The sequence below is a fragment of the Coffea arabica genome, chromosome 3e, assembly GCF_036785885.1.
Source record: "Coffea arabica cultivar ET-39 chromosome 3e, Coffea Arabica ET-39 HiFi, whole genome shotgun sequence".
NCBI classification, from domain to species: domain Eukaryota; kingdom Viridiplantae; phylum Streptophyta; class Magnoliopsida; order Gentianales; family Rubiaceae; genus Coffea; species Coffea arabica.
Genome location: NC_092315.1, coordinates 44,672,658 through 44,694,672, shown reverse-complemented (window position 1 = coordinate 44,694,672; position 22,015 = coordinate 44,672,658). Strand labels below are relative to the sequence as shown.

At 35.5% G+C, this 22,015-nt stretch overlaps 1 protein-coding gene and 1 long non-coding RNA gene across 3 annotated transcripts; one reads left to right on the top strand and one right to left on the bottom strand.

Moving 5' to 3' along the window:
• Positions 1 to 6,298: 6,298 nt before the first annotated feature.
• Positions 6,299 to 9,031, bottom strand: LOC140038289 (uncharacterized). 2 transcript variants are annotated; one of them, XR_011842123.1, is made up of 4 exons: positions 8,538 to 9,031; positions 7,608 to 7,864; positions 7,192 to 7,512; positions 6,299 to 6,739 (listed from the first exon to the last, which is right to left on the bottom strand). It is a non-coding gene; the product is annotated as an uncharacterized lncRNA (long non-coding RNA). The 2 variants fall into 2 exon arrangements; XR_011842122.1 differs by having other exon boundaries at positions 7,608 to 9,014.
• Positions 9,032 to 10,053: 1,022 nt separating this feature from the next.
• Positions 10,054 to 15,165, top strand: LOC113736879 (uncharacterized). Its single transcript, XM_027264071.2, has 4 exons — positions 10,054 to 10,347; positions 13,323 to 13,381; positions 14,249 to 14,430; positions 14,759 to 15,165. Exons 1-4 carry the CDS (start codon positions 10,146 to 10,148, stop codon positions 14,829 to 14,831), a joined length of 516 nt encoding a protein of 171 aa, XP_027119872.1. The 5' UTR covers positions 10,054 to 10,145; the 3' UTR covers positions 14,832 to 15,165.
• Positions 15,166 to 22,015: the final 6,850 nt, after the last annotated feature.

Genomic DNA, 22,015 nt, shown 5'->3' with positions numbered 1-22,015 from the left:
TTGTGAGCCGCCAAGTTGACTAAGGATAGAGGATTTCAAATTTTACCATTGAACAAAGCTGCATTCCTATTGTTTCAAATTGCATAGCACAACATAGCAAAAATTTCACATTCCGCAGACGTTAATGAGCGAATAATTTCTTTATACCAGAGCAATAATTTCCGTAGAGCAAAAATTTCTTTATACCAGAGTTCAAAACTGAAGTGATGGCAATTGTGAATTTTTCTTTCTAGGAGGACAAGTGCCCAGACTTGCATTGCCGTTGGACAGTAGAAGAAAGTATGGGATAGATTGCCATAGCTCTCTTTTCAAATAGCACAAGTGAGATCCGATATGATTTCACGCTTCATCAGATTATCATTTGATGGTAAGGAGTTGTGACAGGCTCTCCAAAGGAGGTGCTTGGCTTTGTTGGGGATATCGAAAGCCCAAATCTTCATCCAAACCTTGTCGTTGTTAGAACTAGTGCTAGCCTGCTCTTGCCACCCCACATGAAAAATGCTGGAATCCATGATTGCATGATAGGCACTTTTAACTAAGAGCTTTCCATTCTTTGAGTAGTGCCAAATCTATCTGTCCCTCGTCTGACACTTTGCCAGCGGTATACTTTTGATAAGTTCAGCTTCCTCCGCCCAAAAAATGCTATCGATCAAACCTAAGTTCCAGCAGTGAGTGCCATGGTCAATTAGTTCAGATACATATGCGTGAAAGCGAGGAGGAGAACAGATGCGAAAGGACTTTGGTCTTGGGAGCCATCTATCATTCCAAATCCGGATAGAATCTCCCGAACCCACATGAAGTCTACAGCCCAATTCTAGGACTTTCCTTCCTTTGAGAATACCCTTCCAGGTAAGTGATGGTCGGTGACCTAACTTAGCATGGAAAAATCAGTGAGAGTGTTTGGATAGATAATATTTGGAATAATATTCGACATAATATTTACCACTCCTTCAAATTATTTCAGATAACGAAAAATACATTTGGCTTTGCAGTTTGCAGACTGCATGTATTAACAAAATGTAATGTTGACGAGGACAATTCAGAAAAATCCAGGAGCAAAGTTCTAAAATGTGGCCATTGTAGGAGGAATGCTTCTTAGGTGGATTTACATCTTGGGTCTTATCCGTTTCTCCTTGGATGTGTGTCTGGAGTTGTGAGTGGCCTACTTTGAAAGTTGTGAGTATAGGCGGTTGTGGTGAATAATGAAACAACTTCTATTAATATAGAATGCTTGAAATACACCAGTACATCGGGCGTAAATACGGGTTTCCAAGAAAGTAAAGACCAAGGAGAGTGACAAAAACAAGCAATTGCACAATTTATTTCACTCATCCTACATCTCCTACTATATGAATTTAATAACTTCTTAAATTTAACTCATCCATATAGAAAGAGTTTAAAATAGCATGCATTTTGAGGTAAATTCCACCATACCCCTCATCCGTTTTTATGCTTATTTCGTCGTCACCTACGCATGTAGCGTGTTGGTCAATGATGCTCATTCAATTACTGTCTTCGCCTTCATGACGTGGCATGCATTTGATTAGCCATTTCTTCTCTCATTGCCTTCCAATCTTCTATTTCTTGCAGGGACACTGTCAACAGTTGTATCTATGAGTATGGAGGAGCTCCACATTCGCCTTCGAATTGCATACCCTCTTGTTCATACAGCATAAAATGATCATCCGAAAGTTGATTTTTCCTTAGAAAATTGTGTAGTGCATAACACACAATCACTACATTAATTTATTTTTGCATCTATGAATATAGAATCGACCCTCTTAAATAGGCAAATCATTGCTTCAAGACACCGAAAGTGCGTTCAATTACATACAAAGTTGAGAGTGATGAGTATTAAATAGCTCTTTCGGCCCTTGACCTCGACCACGTTCTTGTCCAACTCTTATATTACGTCCTTCCTTGAACGGTGCTAAAAAAATCTGGCACCATCCTATAAGCCGCGTCAACGAGATAGAACTTGCCTACATTTGCGAAAATCAAAATAGTGGCATAAATATATTTATTTTAAGGTATAAAATTTTAAACCATCAAATACCCCAATATATATGTGCATCCAAGTTGTATAAATAATACAACTTAGTTATAACTTTGCGGAGGAACTGGGAAGTCGGTGTGCATTCTCATTGCACTTTCTAGCACCCGTGCATCATATGCGCTACCTTCCTATCCGACATAGACAAAAATAAATCGCATATCATGGTCACATACAGCTAATACGTTTTGTGATTGAGTCCCATGCCTATTAGTGTAGGCCATCTGCTCTACTGCCGGAAATGAAACAGGGATATGAGTGTCGTCCAAAGTACCTAAACAGTCCTGCAGTTTATAATTTGAAGCATAGCCAGTTATAAATCCAATTATTAAAAAATCTTAGTATTAAAATATTAGGCTTAGGTGGCACTATTAAGAGGAAGCGATTTTGTTGAGAGCTTCTGATATGCCTATACAATTTGGAGGTAAATTGAATGATTGGGCCTCAGTCACAGCATAACAATTGGAAATGGAGGAACAAAAATATCCACAAGTTAAGTATAGAAAGTACCATGAAAATATCAGTGTTTTGTTGTATTCCATCCTTAGTTCATTTATTGGAGAGAGTGAAAACATTTTTTACCTTGAACCAAGGATAGTACTTGGTGCTATATCGTATTCGTGGATGCACATCGTCACTTTGTTTTGGTCGAATAATTCTTTCTGAAAATGGACATAACCCCAACAGTACTTCCACTACATTTCTATGGATGGTTTCCGTTGAATGTTGAAATCTTTCAGCTAGTACACGAGTTCGCATGCTATGGCTTAACATAACTAAAGTCATGGCTAGCGATTCCTCGATCAACACATGCTTGTGTAGATTTTGAAGAACGTAGTTATTGCCTACTAGAATTTCACAAAGTTGCATGAAATTATCGACTGTGATTTGACAATTCTCCAATATATGTAGTGGGTGACCTGTTATTAGCTCTTGAACCCACTTCCAACCAGGCATGTCTCCATTGCGACATGGTATTTTGATAAGAGACCCATCATAATGTTCCGTATCCAGTGAAAAAAGCAGCATAGTTGCACCGTTCAGAATGGCCTCTTCATCTTCTTGAGAGCTTGAGCCAGAAGAGGAGGAAGCAAAATATGGATTAAAGTTGGCCATATATGAACTTGGACAAAAGCCTGCAATTGAGGACACAAAAACAACTGTTAATTGAATGATAGTGAACACAAAAAAAAGACCAAGACTATACAGATAGTGAACGATAGGCTAATTGAATGATGGTGAGGTGGAACATTAATACATGATAGGGCTTTAAATAGAGGATGTAGCAGTAACATATATCAAAGGCAAGGCTACAACTTACTCTGCTGCCATTTAAATACAGGAAATTCCAATAAAGAACCGTCAATGCACTGCTTTTGAAGGAAGTTAGAAACGACAAGTCAAATTTAACGTTATTCAAATAGAGATAAAAATGCGTGGTCGATCATTAATATGTAGTATTTATGCAGTAGGCATTTATGGTGATAAAGAATGGAACAATTCTCAAGGTGTCTAACACCTTTGTATAGTCTCTTGGAGCCGTTACTCTACAAGTGTACAATTATGATTTTATCAATATAATTCCTATCGTTTCAGAGATCATTAATATGTAGTGATTCATTTCAACGACATAGACAAAAGGGAGGCTTGCATTGCTTTTGTCGTAACATTTAAAGTTGTAGTATCCAGCATATTTAACAGAGAAATAGATATAAAGCCATGGTGATTCATTTCAAAGCGGTTGCCTATTTTATTTTTTAATTGATTATATTAAGAAAAAAATGTATAGTCCATGTTAGCGGGTCTGCCAAAAGTTACCCCAATATGAATCATAGATATATAAATGGTTTTAAATGAAAGTCACATAGGTTTCAAATAAAAGTTACCCATATTACTAGACATGTCAGTCATATTATTGGCCCTAAAAGTTGAATGAACCGTGAGAATGGCCATGCTTTATTTGGTCACTTCTTTAAGTTAAAAAGTATGCTATAATGGCTTGTTTGTTTCACAAATGAGCCGATGAACCAACTGATCTTCAGGTAGGAAAAAAAATTCACGTGTACATTGCATAGCGTTCTTAAATTAAAAGCTTGTATATGCCTGAATCAGTTATAAGTTCAATAATGCCGAATCATATAGGATATCCGGGACTACTTAAATAAAAAGTAACTTAATTACATCAAAAGTTGGAAAAATGGATATCCGGGCCAAAATCTGGTGGTAAATTGCAAATAAAATCTATCACAGACAACAATTTAATCATAAATATCAAATACAAACGTCATCCATCACAACATATAAGTTAGGTGACATTTTAAAACTTAAAGTTATCCGAACTTCCTTACTTCCCCTCCATCTTCGGCATGATGAACAACTCAATCCATGCCATCCGCTCACTCTCACTGAAGTTAAGAAATAAAGCACGAAACTCTTCATCTAACAATTCTTTCAACAGATACATGTGCAGTCTTCTCTCTAATTTCAGTCCTTCCACAATTTTTTTGGCTACTTCAGTTGAATATTTCTCCTTTGCTACTTTTTCATTCAAAACGATGGATGAAAATCTATTGAAATTGCTAAGTGCCCCTTGGTAGTTATTCGAATCCGACCTTCGGGACTTGGTTTCTCTTGAGCCTTCCTTATCAAAACTGTAGGCAGCACTACCCAATGGTCGCTTGCCCGGATTTCTTAGAATAGGTCTTCCATCATCATCAGATGTTCCCTGAAAATTTGGATGGTTGATGATAGAACTTGAAACCATGCCTTTGCCTTTAATGTTCGAATCATCCCTACGTCTGCGGATTCCAGGAGGCACATATTGAGGTGGGAGTTGAGCCGAAGATTGAGTTCGATTGCCTGTGGCTTATTTGCCATACATCACCTCATCTCATAGAATCGTCAAATTAGTACTATGTGGGTGTTGAAAGTCCACATATTGATGATTTAGCTATTAAGCAAACACCAGGACAAAGTTTATTAGGTAAAAGCAATAGTTTTCTGCTCAAATGGGCAACGAAATTAGCATTGGGACAAGTCCAAAAGCTATAACAAAATCAGTTGAACTTGTGATCTTTCACAAGGCAGGAGTTAGTCAGCTAAACACGAAGTAAAATCAGGGTCAGCACTACAAATTTCTGTAATAAGGCAAATCTCCACTTTGTTTGGTGTAATTTTATACCAAAAAGATATTCACAAGTTGGTACAGACCGTGACCTACCATCTAGAATTGTACTGACACACAGTGAAAATGTATTCTGTAAAAGTGACAGGTATTGAACTTGTGCAATAATAAAAAAAAAACCTAACTATCACTAAAATTAGTCAACAATCAATTCCAAGTACTGGAGCAGGGATTTTGGATGTGCAATGGGTTACTTGATTCACCCTGGTTCCGAAGAGTTTGCTTAATCCAATATACCAGAATTAATCAATTGACAAAATTTACTAACTAGTAGACAGTGGCAAGTAGGGTCGTCTCCTCAGGGACTGGGGAAAAGTTGTTTCTTTTTAAGACAAACAACGGGTTTGAAAATCAAATGCTAATGAATTGTTAACTAAATAAATTAACTGTGAAAAATAATTAATTAAGAGAAATAATTGGAAAAAACTCTAGCCAAGGGTATACTTCAGAAATGGTTCAGACAACTGATCGTCGATTCAGATATAATCCTGACATTCATTAATAAGTAGGTTTTTAACTGCCAATACGATCTGACAGTCAGTCTCTCCTTACTGTTTCGATAATCAAGGTACGACCATTGACTATTTCCCGAATTCAGGAATAACCCTAGATATGACCATAGGGTTTACTCCCCAATTGTATTAGAAACTAGAGAAACCCTACTCTAATTAATAAACACGCTACGAGAATTTATTTAAATTAGATTGTATGTTTCCTTGACCTAAATCCAGTTGCCACCGGAACAAAAGTAATCGAACAATTACGGATTCAACTACCCTCAATTAGCAAGTAGACTACGTGAATAATCAAATATTGCGCACTATTTAATCATACACAATAGCTACAACCATTAAAAGCAGAAAACATACAAATATCAATGAATGAAAGGAGCAATTAAAATAATTTAGATCTCACAGTTATCGCCAAACCAAATCTTCAGTTGTCCCTTTGACTAAAAATAAGAATTTAGTTCTCTATAAGTAGAGAACAGAACATGCGAAGAGAATTGGGAAAAATTGTCAAATCTTGTCTCACAATTTCGGTCAAAGAAAGAAAAAGTAGAACAAGTCAACAATTGTGGCTTTCGTTGATTTTCTCCAAATTTTGCCAAAAGGCAAGAAATGTCAAAGATCAAAAGTACAATTTTCTCTCCTCTGCGTTTCTAGCCACCAAAAAGGTTAATGAATTGATTCCTCTTGCGGCCAAGCCCACTAGAGAAAGAAAACTCATGCTAGTCCGGATTTTTTCTCCACTTTCCTAATCTCACAAAATCCTAACAGGAAAGAAAAATGATTCCTAATAGTACTCAACTACCTAATAGAAAAAGGCAGTAACTATTCCAGCATAGCCTCGGACTTGGAGTCCGTAATTCTTTGGAAACTGCTCCCGTGTGTGTGCGATCCCGACAATCCTGTCCTGGGACGTGACTTCGGCGTGCCCACGTCTAACTGTCAGAAAGTCTTCTGAAATATTGATTTTTAGCACCTTTCTTCCTCCAATTTCTGCAATTAACACCAAACACAAAACCTAAGTAGAATCCTCCAAATAGTGCAATATTTAGTCAAAACAATTATGAAATATTAACGAAATAATCTACTAAAATGCACCCTATCAAAAAGATTGAAGTAATAAAAGCATGGTCGAACTGTCATTGTTTGGGATAATTCCAAGGCACATTCATTTCACAACATCTTTGAGAGTAGTAATTGAATGATCATATTTTGTAACATTTTTCAAACTGGTTTATTAACGACCCCAGAAGATTGAAGTTAGTGCATCAAATAAATTGCTACAATAACACACACCTTAAAACCAACGTGGATTGCAAATTTCCAACCACAAAAAAAGTTCGCAAATTTAAACTATCAACTATAACCATACATTGACATCTACCAATAATAGACAACAGAAGTCGTTTGCCAATATCGATTCATGGTATAAAGGAATACCATACCTGGTACAAATATGCCCATTGATCTGCTCCGGCTAAGAAGCATTTGTGTTTCTCATCCCATCCTATCCCCGTCTCTGGCTTGGCACAATCACCCCGGAGATGTTTGAACAATCTCCACTTATCGACCACTTAATAATACTTGGACTGGAATTGAGTTCCAGTGTAAGTTACCCCGCATGCTTGAGTCAAGTACATTACCATTGCAGTGTGATTTGCTAAGGTGCTCCAAGTTGCCTCTCACTTTCCATTTTTCTGCCACTCAACATAGGTGCGGATATACAACTTCTCTTCCTAGTCCAGCCAGTACTTTTTTTCAGACATCTATGGATGAACAGAAAAGTATGGATTTAACAGAAAAATTTTCGGGGAGCAGACAAGCCTTTAAATTCGTATCTTCAGGGAAATTAAAAATTCACCTCAAAGTAGTTTATTAGGCTTTCTTCAAAGTCGTTTGAGTCGCACAAAAAATGGGCACTGACAAAACTTAAAGGGCTGGATAGGGATTCTGATCAAAAGAACAAGCATAGCATTCAACTTTATTAACTGAGATGCATTTGTAAGACAAGATATGCTACAACCAACTGTCCACGTGACCTTCAAAGCCTTTTTCCTTTTTGCAGTGGGCATGAACACTTCCGTTTGATGTGTAGCTTATAACTTTGTAGTTTCAACACTAAAAAAATATGACAAAAACAGTGAGAGAAACATGTCCATAACAAATGAACAAAAGGGAAACCAATAAATGCATTGGAGAAGATATGCATATAGGAAACACTTGGTGGTCTCATGGATATCAAAACTTTGTATGAGGTGGAAAGTTCAGTCAAATTAAGCAAGCTAAAAAACTGAGCGAAGTGGGCCTATTACTACCCTTGTTAGGTCAGTTTCGTGCTTGAATACAGCACCCATGGCAAGTGAAATGCATTATTTGGACATAGACATCTCTACCTAGGAAGTCAGAATAAATCAGTTATTTACATGAAACCTTATCCAATGCAAAACAGCTGCAAATTTGGAGAATCCAATTTGCTCATTCAACATGGCATTCTAAAACTACTCGGTATTGAATCAAACTAGCAGGCCAACTACTTTGGTATTTCTTGCGGGGATAGTGAACTAGCCAAATGAAAGGACAAGGAGATTATCATTTTCACCATGAATTTTAATTCCGTCAAACATAATTTGAAAAAAAAGCATAAATGTAGCAATCCCAAAAACCCTAACAACCTCCAAGTTCTACCAATAGATACTGGAGTTTTCGACATATGTTTTCGTTATACAGACCACAAGAGAAATCAAATTGAGGATATATAATTGGAAATTCCGACAAAGGAATAGTGAATTACTAATCGAATCGCTCATAACAGCTTGTGTTAGGGCAATCTCCACCTTCGTTCAATCGCTCTTTTCCGTAAACGCTGCATACAAGAAGACAGCGGCTAGGAATACGCGATGTGTAGTGCACAATCGCGATCCGTCACCCAACCACGGCTACTAGAGGAACTATCGTGGTATTCTTGTGAAAAAAACCCAAGGGAGAGCAACTTTATAAAATGCTCCAAGCTTCCAGTAGCACAGTGGGAAATTGCTCTCCTTTCAGGTGGATTTTGAGCAGAGAAATCGAATCCTTTGCCGGATTTTTCTAGCTTTCTGGCCTTGGATGAAAATGCAGGCCTAGCTTTTGCAGGTTTTGATGGGAGAAGACAAGGAGAAATCAAGAGCAGGAGGACGGTTATGGCGAATAAATTCTGTGCAATAGCAAGGAATCGCAGCTTTAGTTTTACTTTTCTTCTTCACGGGTGGACGTAACAGTAAAAAATTAAAAAGAAGCCGCTCAGCTGTGTCTTACACGGCCAGCAAACATGACACGACACGATGTGGGTCTAGAGTTTTCTCCACGTGGATGCGGGCCCTTTTTGGTTTGCAGTAACAATTCCACATGGGATTACTTCTTACGCGGCATGCGTCATGCATTTTTGGGTTATTTGCGGTGTTGTTCAAACACCTTTCTGTCAGATTATTTGGAAAAATCAGAATAATGGACTATCCAAACACACTCAGTATCAGGAAAGTACTTGGCTTTCAAAATGAGACTTAGAAGAGAGTTAGGATTATGGAGAATTTGCCATGCTTGATTAGCTAGCATTGCATAATTGAAGGCTTTCATATTCCTAAAACCAAGACCACCACCGTCCTTTGATCGACATAACTTATCCCAACAAAAACATGTGCGTATCATATGCCAAATTCAGCTCCAAATTGGGCTGTGCTGCCCAATTGTACTTTTTTTTTTTTTTTTTTGTCGACACTGGGGTGTCCGGGTCAAGACCCGAAGGCGGCCCGATTAATCCCCAGCGGCCCGGGAGGAGAGGCCCCATCCCCCCAAGCACGGTAACCCTGCACGACTCGAACCCCTGGCAAGCGCTCCTAAGGAGGCGTGCGCTGCCAGATGAGCTGCCCAGGAGGGGCTGCTGCCCAATTGTACTTGATTGAGAAAAATTATAATAATACAGAGGTGGATTGATTCAATTAAACATTCAAGGGGTAATGTAACAAAGAAGCCTTCTTTGAGGGGGTTTATTGGAATTGACCATTAATAAAATAACCATATAACAACTTAATATGAATATTTGATTATTATCAGTACCCTAGGGTCCCTAAGCTTTGGGGAAAAAAATTCGAGTTTTTAAACTTAATTAAATTATAGAAGTATACAAAAGAAAAAAATTAGTTCCTAAAACTTAAAAAAATGAATTTTGTACAAACCAAATTCCACCATTTGGGGTCAAAGGAGTAGTGAAAACTCAAAAGTAATACCTGAGAGGCAAATATTTATGTATATGTATTTTGTTTAAATTCAGCGTGGTCCCCAAAAGGGTAAAATATATCGAGCAAATGCCCTTCATTGACCGACTTTGTTCTTCTATTTTCTTTCCCTTCCAGGCAAGGACTGTATGAGTGTGTGTTTTTGCAAATTCACCACAATGGGCAGGTTGCTGATCTACGCCGTGATGTTGCTAGCATTGCTTTGGGCGGTTTCGGTGAGAGGAGAAGAAGAGCAGCAACTTAGCACCAAAGAGTGTGAGAGTCTGGGATTCAATGGTCTGGCTCTCTGCTCAGACTGTAACACCTTTGCTGAGTATGTCAAGGACCAAGGTTGTACCTTTATTATATGAATTTTGTTGATCCTTAGATATTTATGGCTTTTGGTGGATTTTATTTCTGGGTTTTGATGGGTTTTTTGAATTGATTACTCACATGGGTTGTAAGATGGTAATATTTGGGATTCTTGTTTCTTTACTATAGCTGATTGGTTGTCGAAATTAAAGAATAGTGGGAAAAAGATGCGATTCTTGTCGGTTTTAGTTGATTTAAGGTCTGGGTTTTTTGATGGATTTCTGAATTGCTTATTTATGTGTGAGATGTCAATCGTGATAATTTGAAACGAGAAGTTGAAAAAGGCTATGTTTTTATACCAATCAGATTGAGCTATTATGCTTATAACAGTCAGTAAGTGTATTTTGATTTTTATTGTTTTCGCTGTAGTTTTTTGTGATTAAGTTTGATCAAAGATGGATGGGTAAATAGTAGTCTATTTCGGAATATTTCTCTTTTTTGTTTTTGTGCCTCAGATAGCTTAAGCACAATCACAGAAATCAAAATAAGATCTTTATTGGGATTCTTAAATTATCTCATGCAATTAGTGGCCTTAAATTGTAATCTGTAGAATTCTAAGTAACTAGCCTGGATTATGGTAATGGTTCTGTTTTCTTGCTCTTGAGGATGTGTTGCACCTGTGCTGACGATGATCAAGCCATGCAAGAACAAGAGTTCAACGATCACGACTTCCTAAGTTACGACTTGTAGTTCCTTATATTTGATGATTAGGACCATACCTATTGATCTCTTTTAGAGATCTTGAGATTGTAGTGAGCTAGTGTTCTGTCTGTCTGTCTGGCTGTCTGTATATGTATTTGTAAGGAGTTTGCACGCTCATCAGTGTGATGAACTCTAATTCAAAGTCTATGGGACTTGTCAAATAAGAACATATTGAACTTGAAGCTTCCTCATCCGAAGATTGCTCTTTTGGAGAAAGGATGCAGGACTACCATGATTCACTTGCAACTAGAGGAGTATCCATGGTTTGCGTATACTCTTTTATTACCCATGGATATGCCCTAGAGGGTAGCCATTGCTGAGATGAACAAGGGTGGAACTGGGAAGGCTTCTATTTAGTTCTTTGTTTGGTGTGGATCCTCTAAGTTCTACTATTGGACCTAGAATAGTTATGCTACTGCACCCTTGGGCTCTTGATGCTTTATCAATTGTGAGTGACTAACCTAGAAAGGTTTGGAGTCTCACTTTAATCATAAGAAAGTTTGAGGCTTATATTTAATGACGAATTTATCCTTGTTGATAGTAGTAGAGATTTACAATTGTCTTGGTAAATGAGTATGGTTTAAGGGGCTATTGCAACTGTTGTCATGGTGACACTTGTATTGAGGTGGCTTATATGTCCATGTATTTTTCCTTTACATATTTTTTGTATTGAGGTGGCTTGTGTGTCCATGCATTTGTCCCTTACATGTTTTCAATTGGATAGTTGGTGTGGCTTAGTATATTGCATTGTTAAAAGAAGTATCAATGAAAAGCAACAGAGAAAATAATAAATTAGCATAGAATGTTAGGTTTTAGTACAATTTATTGACTTAACTTTGCATTGAAGGTTGAGGGGCTATTGCAACTGTTGTCATGGTGACACTTGTATTGAGGTGGCTTATATGTCCATGTATTTTTCCTTTACATGTTTTTTGTATTGAGGTGGCTTGTGTGTCCATGCATTTGTCCTTTACATGTTTTCAATTGGATAGTTGGTGTGGCTTAGTATATTGCATTGTTAAAAGAAGTATCAATGAAAAGCAACAGAGAAAATAATAAATTAGCATAGAATGTTAGGTTTTAGTACAATTTATTGACTTAACTTTGCATTGAGGGTTATCCTTTCTGTGTTTTGGTTACTCAGGATGAGATCTGCATATCCTTGTCATCTTGCTTTTGCTCCTTTTCTCTTTGCTTTCTCATATGCTTAGCTGCATAGAATTGGTTGACGTATTTGTTTTCTAGAGATGCTCGGTTTTGGAGAATTAAATACTGCACAAGTGTAGTGCCTCATAGAAACTTTTATACTTTAGGTCTGCTATTTAGGAGAATTATATTTGGACATGGAAAGGTGAAATGAGGCTAGGAAACATGGTGATTAGAGTGTTGTTGGATGGAGGATCTCCGAACCATTTATGGCTGAATGATGTGACAATTTTGGCAATATTGTTTTATGGAACTCAGTATGATTACTAAGTGAAAAAACTATTAGCTTGTTTCGGTGTTTCCTAGCACCATAGCCTGTTCACAGTATTCTATTTTGGCTCTCAAAAGTCCAATTTAGCATCAGTTGGACATTTTAACTATCGATTTGTTTAGTCTCAATGATGATTTTACAGTTGAATTCTAGAGGCTAGAATAATACCTTGGTTAATACTTATTCACTGTTCCTTTTCTTAATTCTTCGGTTTCACAATAGAGAAGTATGGGTGAAAAGGAGTAAACATCTTCTCATGGTTGCCGACCACTGACTATGGGATCAAGTATAGAGCTTATTACAGACGTGAATGTCCAACTATTGATGACTTGGATGTGAAGGATTGAACTGTAATTGTGATGGCTATCTTAAAGGTTCTTGTGATAGTATGCATCAGTTCATTGTACTGCTTGCCAGATTACTAGATGCACTTTCCTTTATTTCTTCCATTTTTCACCAGGCGAACATCTAATGCAAATTGCCATGCTTGCTTTACAATAACTTTGTATCCGCAAAACCAGGAACCTTCTACTACTTAATAAAAAAATAGGTTGTTGGACACACTTATCCAAATCAATTTGTTATGATACTGGATGATTATGACATTTTAATGCCAATGTGATTAGTAGATGATATTCAGTATGCATTATGGACCGAGATAGGGAAGTTATTTGCATCATCCTTCTGTTCTTTTATCCAAGAAATTCTTATATTATGTATGTTTTCTCCAGTAGAATACATTGAACTCATCATCTTTTTTAACTATTAATTTCAGAATTGGTGTCTGATTGTCGAAGGTGTTGCACGGAAGATTCTGATGATGGTATGAGTAAGGTAATTTTGGACTGGTTTGGCATATTATCTGTTCAGATTTGCTGTGTTAAATCTGATTTTCTTGCTTGTTGAACTTAAGCGGTCTTGTACGTAGGCTGTTCTTGTTCTTCCTCCTATTGTGGTCTTAATACATGCCTATACTATTTAGTATGTGTGTCAGGCTGAGAGAGAAGGATACTTGTCTTAAATTTCTGGATAATAATGATACTTTTTCACCTTATCATCCATTTATTTCTTTATTTGTGTATATGTTAATCATATTCTGCCTAATCTCATTGATGGTAAATACTTGATCTCACTGTCCCTAGCTCTCAAAGAATCATATTACTATACATATACATGCGTGCTTACTTCTGAAGCCTTACCACAACAACATGAGTTGCCCCACCATGAGATGGTCACATATTGTGTACTTGAAACTAGAATCTCTGCTTACTAGGTTATGGTTCAAACAGTTAAGAACGGGCGTCTGGGTGAATAGAATCTTATGAACTGCGATTTGTTCGTTTATAGGATTAGAAACAAACAGTGCACAAAAATTTGAACAGACTTACCTTTTTCCAACGAAAAGTAAGTAAAGACTTGAACGTTGATATAGAATTTTCTGGGCCTAGGTTATGCAGATAGTAAAAGTGGATTTACATCAAAGTTGAAATACTACTTCCTTTAGAGAATCATGTGTCTTTCAATGTTTTTCTGTTCTAGAGTTGCCTAAACATGTGTACTTGTTCTTCATTTTCTCTAATTATATGAGTGGAATATATTTCTTTTTTATTAGATGTCAATTTCAAGGAACTTTTCCGTCTTTTTTTTTTCTGGTGTTTTATCACAGCTCAAGTAAAAGGTACTTTGCTTATGCTATTTCAGATTATATATTCTGGAGCGATCTTGGAGGTCTGCATGAGAAAATTGGTCTTTTATCCTGAAATTGTGGGCTTCATCGAAGAAGAGAAGGACAAGTTCCCATCGGTTAAAGTTCGATATGCATTTAACTCGCCACCAAAGTTGATAATGCTGGATGATGATGGAGAACAGAAGGAAACAATTAGGTGAGTTAGGCGAATTATTCGTTGTACTTTGATTAAGTTAATTTTGATAACTGCATTTACCTAGTATGTATGAAGAATTAAGTACCAGATTGATTACCTCGAGATATTTTATGCTCTTTATAACCAGTATCTTCCCAGCTAAGACACAGAATAAACTACGATAATTTCAAGCTCCTAGGTTTAGTTCTTTTCATTGCCTGGACTTGTTTGATTCACATTTTTTATGCTTCACGTCTCACAACTTGAACAGAGTTGTTTCATTGAGATGATGATGGCTCGTTGAGCATGATCTATTGACATTTTATGCTATTCCTGTTTTCTCCTGCAGAATCGATAATTGGAAAAGGGAACACATACTGCAGTTCTTGAATGGCAAGGTTAAGCAAACTTCTGATAGTTGATGGAAAAGGTACTCAGATCATCTTTCAGTTGATCCTTGGTGATATTCTTGGTCTGAGACTTTTGCTGAGCTCATCCAGTGTTGAAGAAATCAAAGCTTGCTGCAGTAAAGGAAAAGCTGCTTAGCGTTTAGCTTTGGATAGCAGAATTCAATTACATGAACATTTTTAGAAACATTTCATCTGATATACTTCAGAAAACATAATTTTAATTGCTGTTACTCTTGTGCAAGCAGTTCCAATCCTTTGTCTTTGGCTATCCGTTATCTGTAGGTCTGTAAAACCGATGATATTATCCATTATGTATGAGAAACAAATTTAAGGGACTGGATCTTGATATGCTGGTCTTTTAATAGTTTTTGTTTTTATTTTTTATATTGTGTTCTGATGCACATTTGCAACGCATTAGAAAAAAACTAAAAGAGTTCCTTCCAAACCTATCTGTGACTTTTTCAATTGGAGACATAGTTTCTTCCTTCCTTTAGTTATATTGACAGATAAATGCATGACGTTTGTATTCATTCTTCCTAGGAAATATCCTGGACTTAAAAACCCCAAAAATAACTAAAATAGGAATTAAAAATTTTTTGAATTGGTGGAAAGGGTAAAATTAAAATAAATCATTTTTTTAATTAAGAGAAAATAATAATGTCTAGGGTAAATAGTGGAAAGAAGTATTCTTGTTCGGCTCATTAGAATTCAATGATAAGTTTTATATGCTAAATACATGTGGATGAGTGTATTGGACTGCAGGTAAAAAAGTAATGCAACAGCGTATTGATATCCAACATTCCCTCAAACGCTTCAAATTCAAGGTGGGAAGGTAAAAATCAACTGAAGCCAAAGATCATGAAAACCTCCTTCTGAGGGTCTGGCAAAAAAGATCAAACATCTGATGCTTGGATAACATGGAGAATAACAGGGAGATGAGAGAAGGTAATGCATATAGAATGATGTCAAATGATATGCTAATCAGTCTCAGTGTGATTGGTATGATCAAGAAAGACTTTACTAAGGTTAGTTTGGATAGCACTTTGGCTAACATAATAAATAGGAATTTAGGGCAGGGATGGTTGCTATAGTTTGCGTTCCTGGAAGGTTAATAGTTAAGTTTGATCGTAAAAAAAAAAATGTAAGACTCAAATTACACAATGTACATCATTTTTAATGTTATACATGGAATTCACAAAATTTGTTCCATGCTTATTTTGTGTTCAAAGTTATTTACATCTTGAAGAAATGATCTTACTTTTTGTTCAATTGGACAAAACCGTTCCAGAACAGTTGAACTGGCAACTGACTCCCAGCGTCCTCTCCTGACAAATAGATCTGCTTAATGGAAATGAAACCCCTATGTCATGAAGAAGCCATTACAACTAGAAGAGCTTAGTTTAGTATTAGCGAGAGCATATAATATGTAGGGATAATTGCATAAACCTCCCCTGAGATTTCTAATAGTTGCACTCAGCACCCTTAAAATTTGAAAAATAGCACTAACCTCCCCGAACATGAATTTGGAGCCTATAGTTGACATAAGATCGGATGAATTTACTTCTATACCCTAAGAGTTTAAGGTTGTTAGTAAACAAATTTAGGGCAAAAAATTAGGGCAATAAAAAAGTTTAAGATAACTAATTAAATAAGATTAACGGTTATTTTTTGTTTTATTAGGCACTGTAAGTGCACTTACAAAATGGTGCCATTTTGATGCTCCAACATGGTACCATTTTGTGATTGACAACACTTGAAAGGACGATGCAAATAATATATTTTCTACATAGAAGAGAAACAGAAGCAAGAAAATGTAGGAGAAAGAAACCTTGAGATAAGGCTTCATAAAAGAATAAGTTTTGGTGGTTTTGGTTGAGTTTATTTCATCTTATGTATTCATGAAACAAAAGGAGAAAGCAAGCATAAATCAAGGCAAAATTTGAGAATTTTTCTGTTAAAAATCTGTGCCAATCAAAAGATAATAGGTAAGCAATCCTTTATCTTCTCAACTTAATACACAAAGTTGTGGTGCTAGTTATAGTATGATGAAATTACTGTGTCGATCATGAGATAGCATAACTATTTATGAAATATGGTAAATAGTGTAAGATCGATATATTATAAAGTATGATAATAAGAAACTCTCTTGTACTGATTAAAGTTGAATTTCCTTGCTTAATCAACAGTCTCTTTATATGCTTTAAAATCTCATATTTCTGAATATATGTTTGTTATTTCTTTCAAATTTTACTGCTACTCTTGTTCTCTTTGCATATATATTTTTTGAATTTCACTAATTGTTTCCATCTCTTAAGTTCAGGGGAGGTTAGTGCTATTTTTCAAACCTTAGGGGAGATGAGTGCAAATGTTAGAAATCTCAAAGGAAGTTTCTGCAATTATCCTTAATATGTATACTTGGCCATGAAGTACAGCAAGAAACTACAGACGACTTCTTACTTGCGCCAAAGATGAGAGAGCCGCCAAGAAAGAAACAATACCCTTTTTTGTAGAATAACAATCAGTAATAATCACTGGCAATTAACGTCAAAAAAAGGCTCTTGACTTATAAGAAGAGCAAAAGAATTCTAAGCCACGAAAATTGTCTCTCTTACGTATCCCAAGATTTGTAAATCAGCAGCAGAATGGAGTAAGCATGGATGGTCCACCTGACTCAAGATTTGTAATCAGCAACAGAATGGAGTAGACATGGATGGTTCACCTGAGTGCCAACGCTACTACAATCTCATCAAGTACCAGGCAGAAAGAGAAGATTACCAACCAACCGGTGGCAACGCGTGTGATCTGTAAGGGCTTTTTATCAACCAAGTAATTTGACATTTGTCTCAACTGGAGAGTGAGTAGTTTTAGTATCTATTGACCCAATGTCAGAAAGAAGATCTGAAACACACCTGGCTTCAAAGTTATGGTAGTCTCTTGCAGATTTAGAACCGTCGTAATCAAATTAAGAGAAAATAATCTAAGGAGATGTGTGAACGGTTAATTAACAAGGAATCCATCACTCTAGTTAACATCAGAAAAGTCTCGTCCTGTAAGAAGGCTAAGTCATGGAAATTAGTAACAGTACTGTAGTGGAGTAGACATGAATGGCTCACCTGAGTGTCGACATTGCTAGCGTTTCATCAAGTGATCGTTAGTCCGGCTTTGGGTTGCAGTGCTTTTGATAAAAAGCATTTTTAGGTGTTAAAAGTATTTTTAAAGTGTTTGGTAAATATTATCCCATAAAATTAGGAGTAGAGTTTTTGATGTTAAAAATATTTTTAACAAAAACTAAAATTTGGTGCTTTAAGAGTAATTTTTGCGATTTAAAAAATAAAACATCAAATTTAATCATTTTATTCTATATTATGAACCAAATAAAGAGATAAACACTTTTAAAAATTATCCAATATAATAATTACTTATTACACTATATTTCTAAATAATATATTTAAAATCGATTAAATAGTTAATAATTATTTTTATTTAAAACTTTATTAGAAAAGTATATTTCAATAAGCTACCGCAACCCTAAACAAGCACTTAAGTGGGGAAGACTACTAAACTAAGTGGCGAAAATGTGCGGAATCTATTGAGGTTTCCCTATCAACTATGATTACGGATTTCTATTATTATGTCAAATTTGACAATATAGAGAATTAATCGCCACTCAAACGGTGAGAACTCACCACTATGTAGTCTCAATTTTTTTTGTTGGGGGGGGGGGGGGGGGGGAGAGGAACAAGTCCCCTGTGATTAAGCACTTCTTAAAATACATCCCTTATGATTAAAAAAATCCAATTACATCTCCTGTGCTTTGAATCTAAGTGGAAGACGTATGAAATTAATGGAGATTTCATGAATTAATGGAGACGCAGGAATCTAAGTGGAATCTGTGAAATTAATGGAGATTTCACCATATGCGATCCAATAGTGCAACTAATTACTTGATTCTAATTATGTGAGACCTTAATAACATTTTTCTTCCACAAATACCTCCAAATCAACGTTTGCAGTCTATAAAAAAATTGCAAATCATTACTATTAGAATGCAAACATTTGATCCTTTTTTTTTTATAGAGTACAAACATTCATTTGGGGGTATTTTCGAAATAAGAAAGTGACTAAGGTACGACATTATTAAAAACAAATAATCAGTTGTATTATTGGATTGTATGTGGTTAAAATTTCACTAATAGAGTCCGTTTCTATCTGTTTGCCACTTAAATCTAGAGCGTCATAGGTATAAATGGATGTTTTTAAACTACAAGAAATGTATCTTAAAAACCGTTTAAAATAGGGAATGCATTTGAAATTTATCCCTTTTTTTTTTGTAATTACTGATTTTTGTAAGGGATAATTTCACAAACCTCCCCTGAGGTTTCTGACACTTGCACTGACACCCCCTAAGGTTTTAAAAATTTCACAACCACCCTTGCTTTTGAGATTTTGGTAACAATTTAGTCCAAATATGATTAAAATATTATTTTCATGAGTAAGATGAGATTTTTTTTCCATGAATGCCCTCTTGGTCCATGTATGAGTAGAAGATTGCAAGTTATTAAAAGGTTGAAATGATTAGTAAAGTTGAGGGAGTGTCAGCATAATTCAAAAACTTTCAAACATCACATGGAAACATAAGTAATGTTTTAACAGCCATACCAACGGCTACCTGCAAGTTTTAACTGCTAGATTTTTTATTCAGGTGAAAGTGTATATAAATATCACAATTGCATCTACACCCTCAAGATTATGATTATGAGCAGCAAGGGTTTGGGTGCATATAAAGTTATTGTTTTGTGCTGCATTTAGAGTTCATAGTGAAAACATTTAGTAGAAATTATGGCCTCTTCAAACCATAAGGGAGAATCATGGAATTCACCCTCATATTTCAACAACAAAATACAACTTTTACTTAATATAAGATTTAAAATAACACACCAATATTTATTTCAACTCTTAATATCTTTCTATTATCCCTTTCTCATAGTATAAATTTACACATAATAACAAGATACATGAAGAACAAGAATTTAGTTTTATTACCAACAAAAAAAATCTACTGATCAAGCAAAGCAATTCATAATGTATTGTAGATAATATACTAGTTTTCTTGAAATCAATTCACAAGAACAATTTGTAATAGTAGGCTAAAGGAAATTTATACCTTGGTCTCTGCTTTAAATCACCTTTACTCCTAATAAATGAATAGCATCTTCACTTTGTCTCCATTTTCTTCTTCTTTTTCCTTTGTCTTTTTCTTCTCTATTTCTTCCCTTCTAGTTACATGGCTACAATATTAGAAATTTGTTCAATCATCTTTGTCAAATCATACCAGTCACAAAAATGGCACCAAATTTCTTCCTCAATTGGCACCTTTCTATAATGGAGTTTTAATTAGGCATCAAATTTATGTTATTCTAGTTAAATGTAATTAACTAATTTTGATGCATTTCCCCCCAAATTTACATTAGTTATTAGTCCCAATTTCATAGGACAAAGTGGTAATTTTAGCTATCATGATATAAGCAAAGTGCTCCAAATTTCTGTCAGGGGAGGTCAGTGAAATTTTTATAACCTTGAAGGGTGTCAGTGCAAGTGTCAGAAATCTCCCGAGAGGTATGTGAAATTATCCCTTTTTGTAAAGACAATGTATCGTCAAGAAATTGCTTCATACAACCAAATAACAAAAATGAATAGTAAAAAGGGATTACATTTTTAAAACGTACCATAAAAAGAACTTTTGTATTGGAAAACAAATAAATCATGCTATCAATTGAAATGGAACGTCGACACTGAAAAAATGATTTATCACTAGCAACGTTGTAATTGTAAATATTTATGTTAGTAAAAGTAGTGAATGTTTCAATAGTTCAACATATTTTCACTAACAAATCATGCTTAATGGTTCATGCAAAATTTCTTACAAAAAGTTAACACACCATGTGGAAACAATTTATGCTACAAAATAGTTAAATTCTACTATTGTATAATATAAAGTTCTGAAGAATTACTAGTTTTTATTTGCCAAAATACCAAATTTTAGTTACCTATACTCCAGAACTAGGCACATCGCGCGTGATTGCACGAGACTTGATCTCCCCATCACAATGTAGTCGTGATTGGACACCATCTTCCATGTCAATTGGTTGTTTGGACACGTGACACCATCGATAATGGGAAATGCTAGACGTAGAGATGGTAATTTATCCCAAGTCTTAATGAATTACTTATATCCAAAGGAACTTTGGGTGCGATGGGCTTTCTAGTTTTGAGTTTAGACCTGAAATGACACTAATACCATTTATACCCTTCAAATATTGGAAATTCTTAAAAAACTCTTGGACACTTGTTGGGATCCAAACTTCTCACCAAAAATTTAATTCATCTATTAGTTCCTCTGTCCCAAATGATAGTTATATTACATTAGTGGCCATGTTAGTGATTTGAGCCATTCTAAATCTGAAGTAATCGAGGGTTGTTACTTTTAGTCCTCTGGTAAGGTTCATTCTTTTGTGTGTGAAGCACCACATTCAAAAAGGAAAAAAAAAATGAATTGATGCATTCTCATTGGGAAGAGCTTAGCTATTGTAGTTAATGATGGTAGTGAGTTGTTGCACGTGTAATTTAACCTGAATTTAGTTCTGCCGAATACTTTTGAAGCCATTTCTTTGTAATCATAAGTATGAGTCTTTTTATGTTTTATAGAACTTATTTTTTCCCCAACTAAAATTTAGCAACATTGGAAATTAAATATAAAAAAATATATACATAGAAAAAAAATAAAAAAAAATTTGAGGAAAAAAAATTTAGGAAAATATAAATTCACAATAAAACCAAAAGAAATTTAATAAATTAAAGATATGAAAAGTTATATAAAAAAAAAAAGAATTAAAGGAAAAAAGAATGTAGAAAATAAATCTGAGTATTAGACGAGATTAATCCAAACTCATCCCAAAGTAATCCCGCTCAAATTAATCTCAAAATACATATAAATAGATTGCATCCAAACCTATATTCCTCAATACTATCTCAAATCCAAGCATATCCCGTCTATTCCACCCATTCTGCGGCTTTTAGCCAGACGATTCCTGAGCGATCCGAGCTTCTGGTCCAAAATGCACAAAGCATGATCCTGAGACATTTCATAGTTCCTACTGTAAAGCGATTCCTTCCACATGGAGAGCTACTGCAAACCT

Bases quoted from the DNA above. Each gene is read 5' to 3' on its own strand.
- LOC113736879 (XM_027264071.2), top strand. From the start codon at position 10,146: ATGAGTGTGTGTTTTTGCAAATTCACCACAATGGGCAGGTTGCTGATC. The intron at 10,348-13,322 runs GTTGTACCTTTA...TATTAATTTCAG, and splicing joins TGAGTATGTCAAGGACCAAG to AATTGGTGTCTGATTGTCGA. The intron at 14,431-14,758 runs GTGAGTTAGGCG...TTTCTCCTGCAG, and splicing joins GAACAGAAGGAAACAATTAG to AATCGATAATTGGAAAAGGG.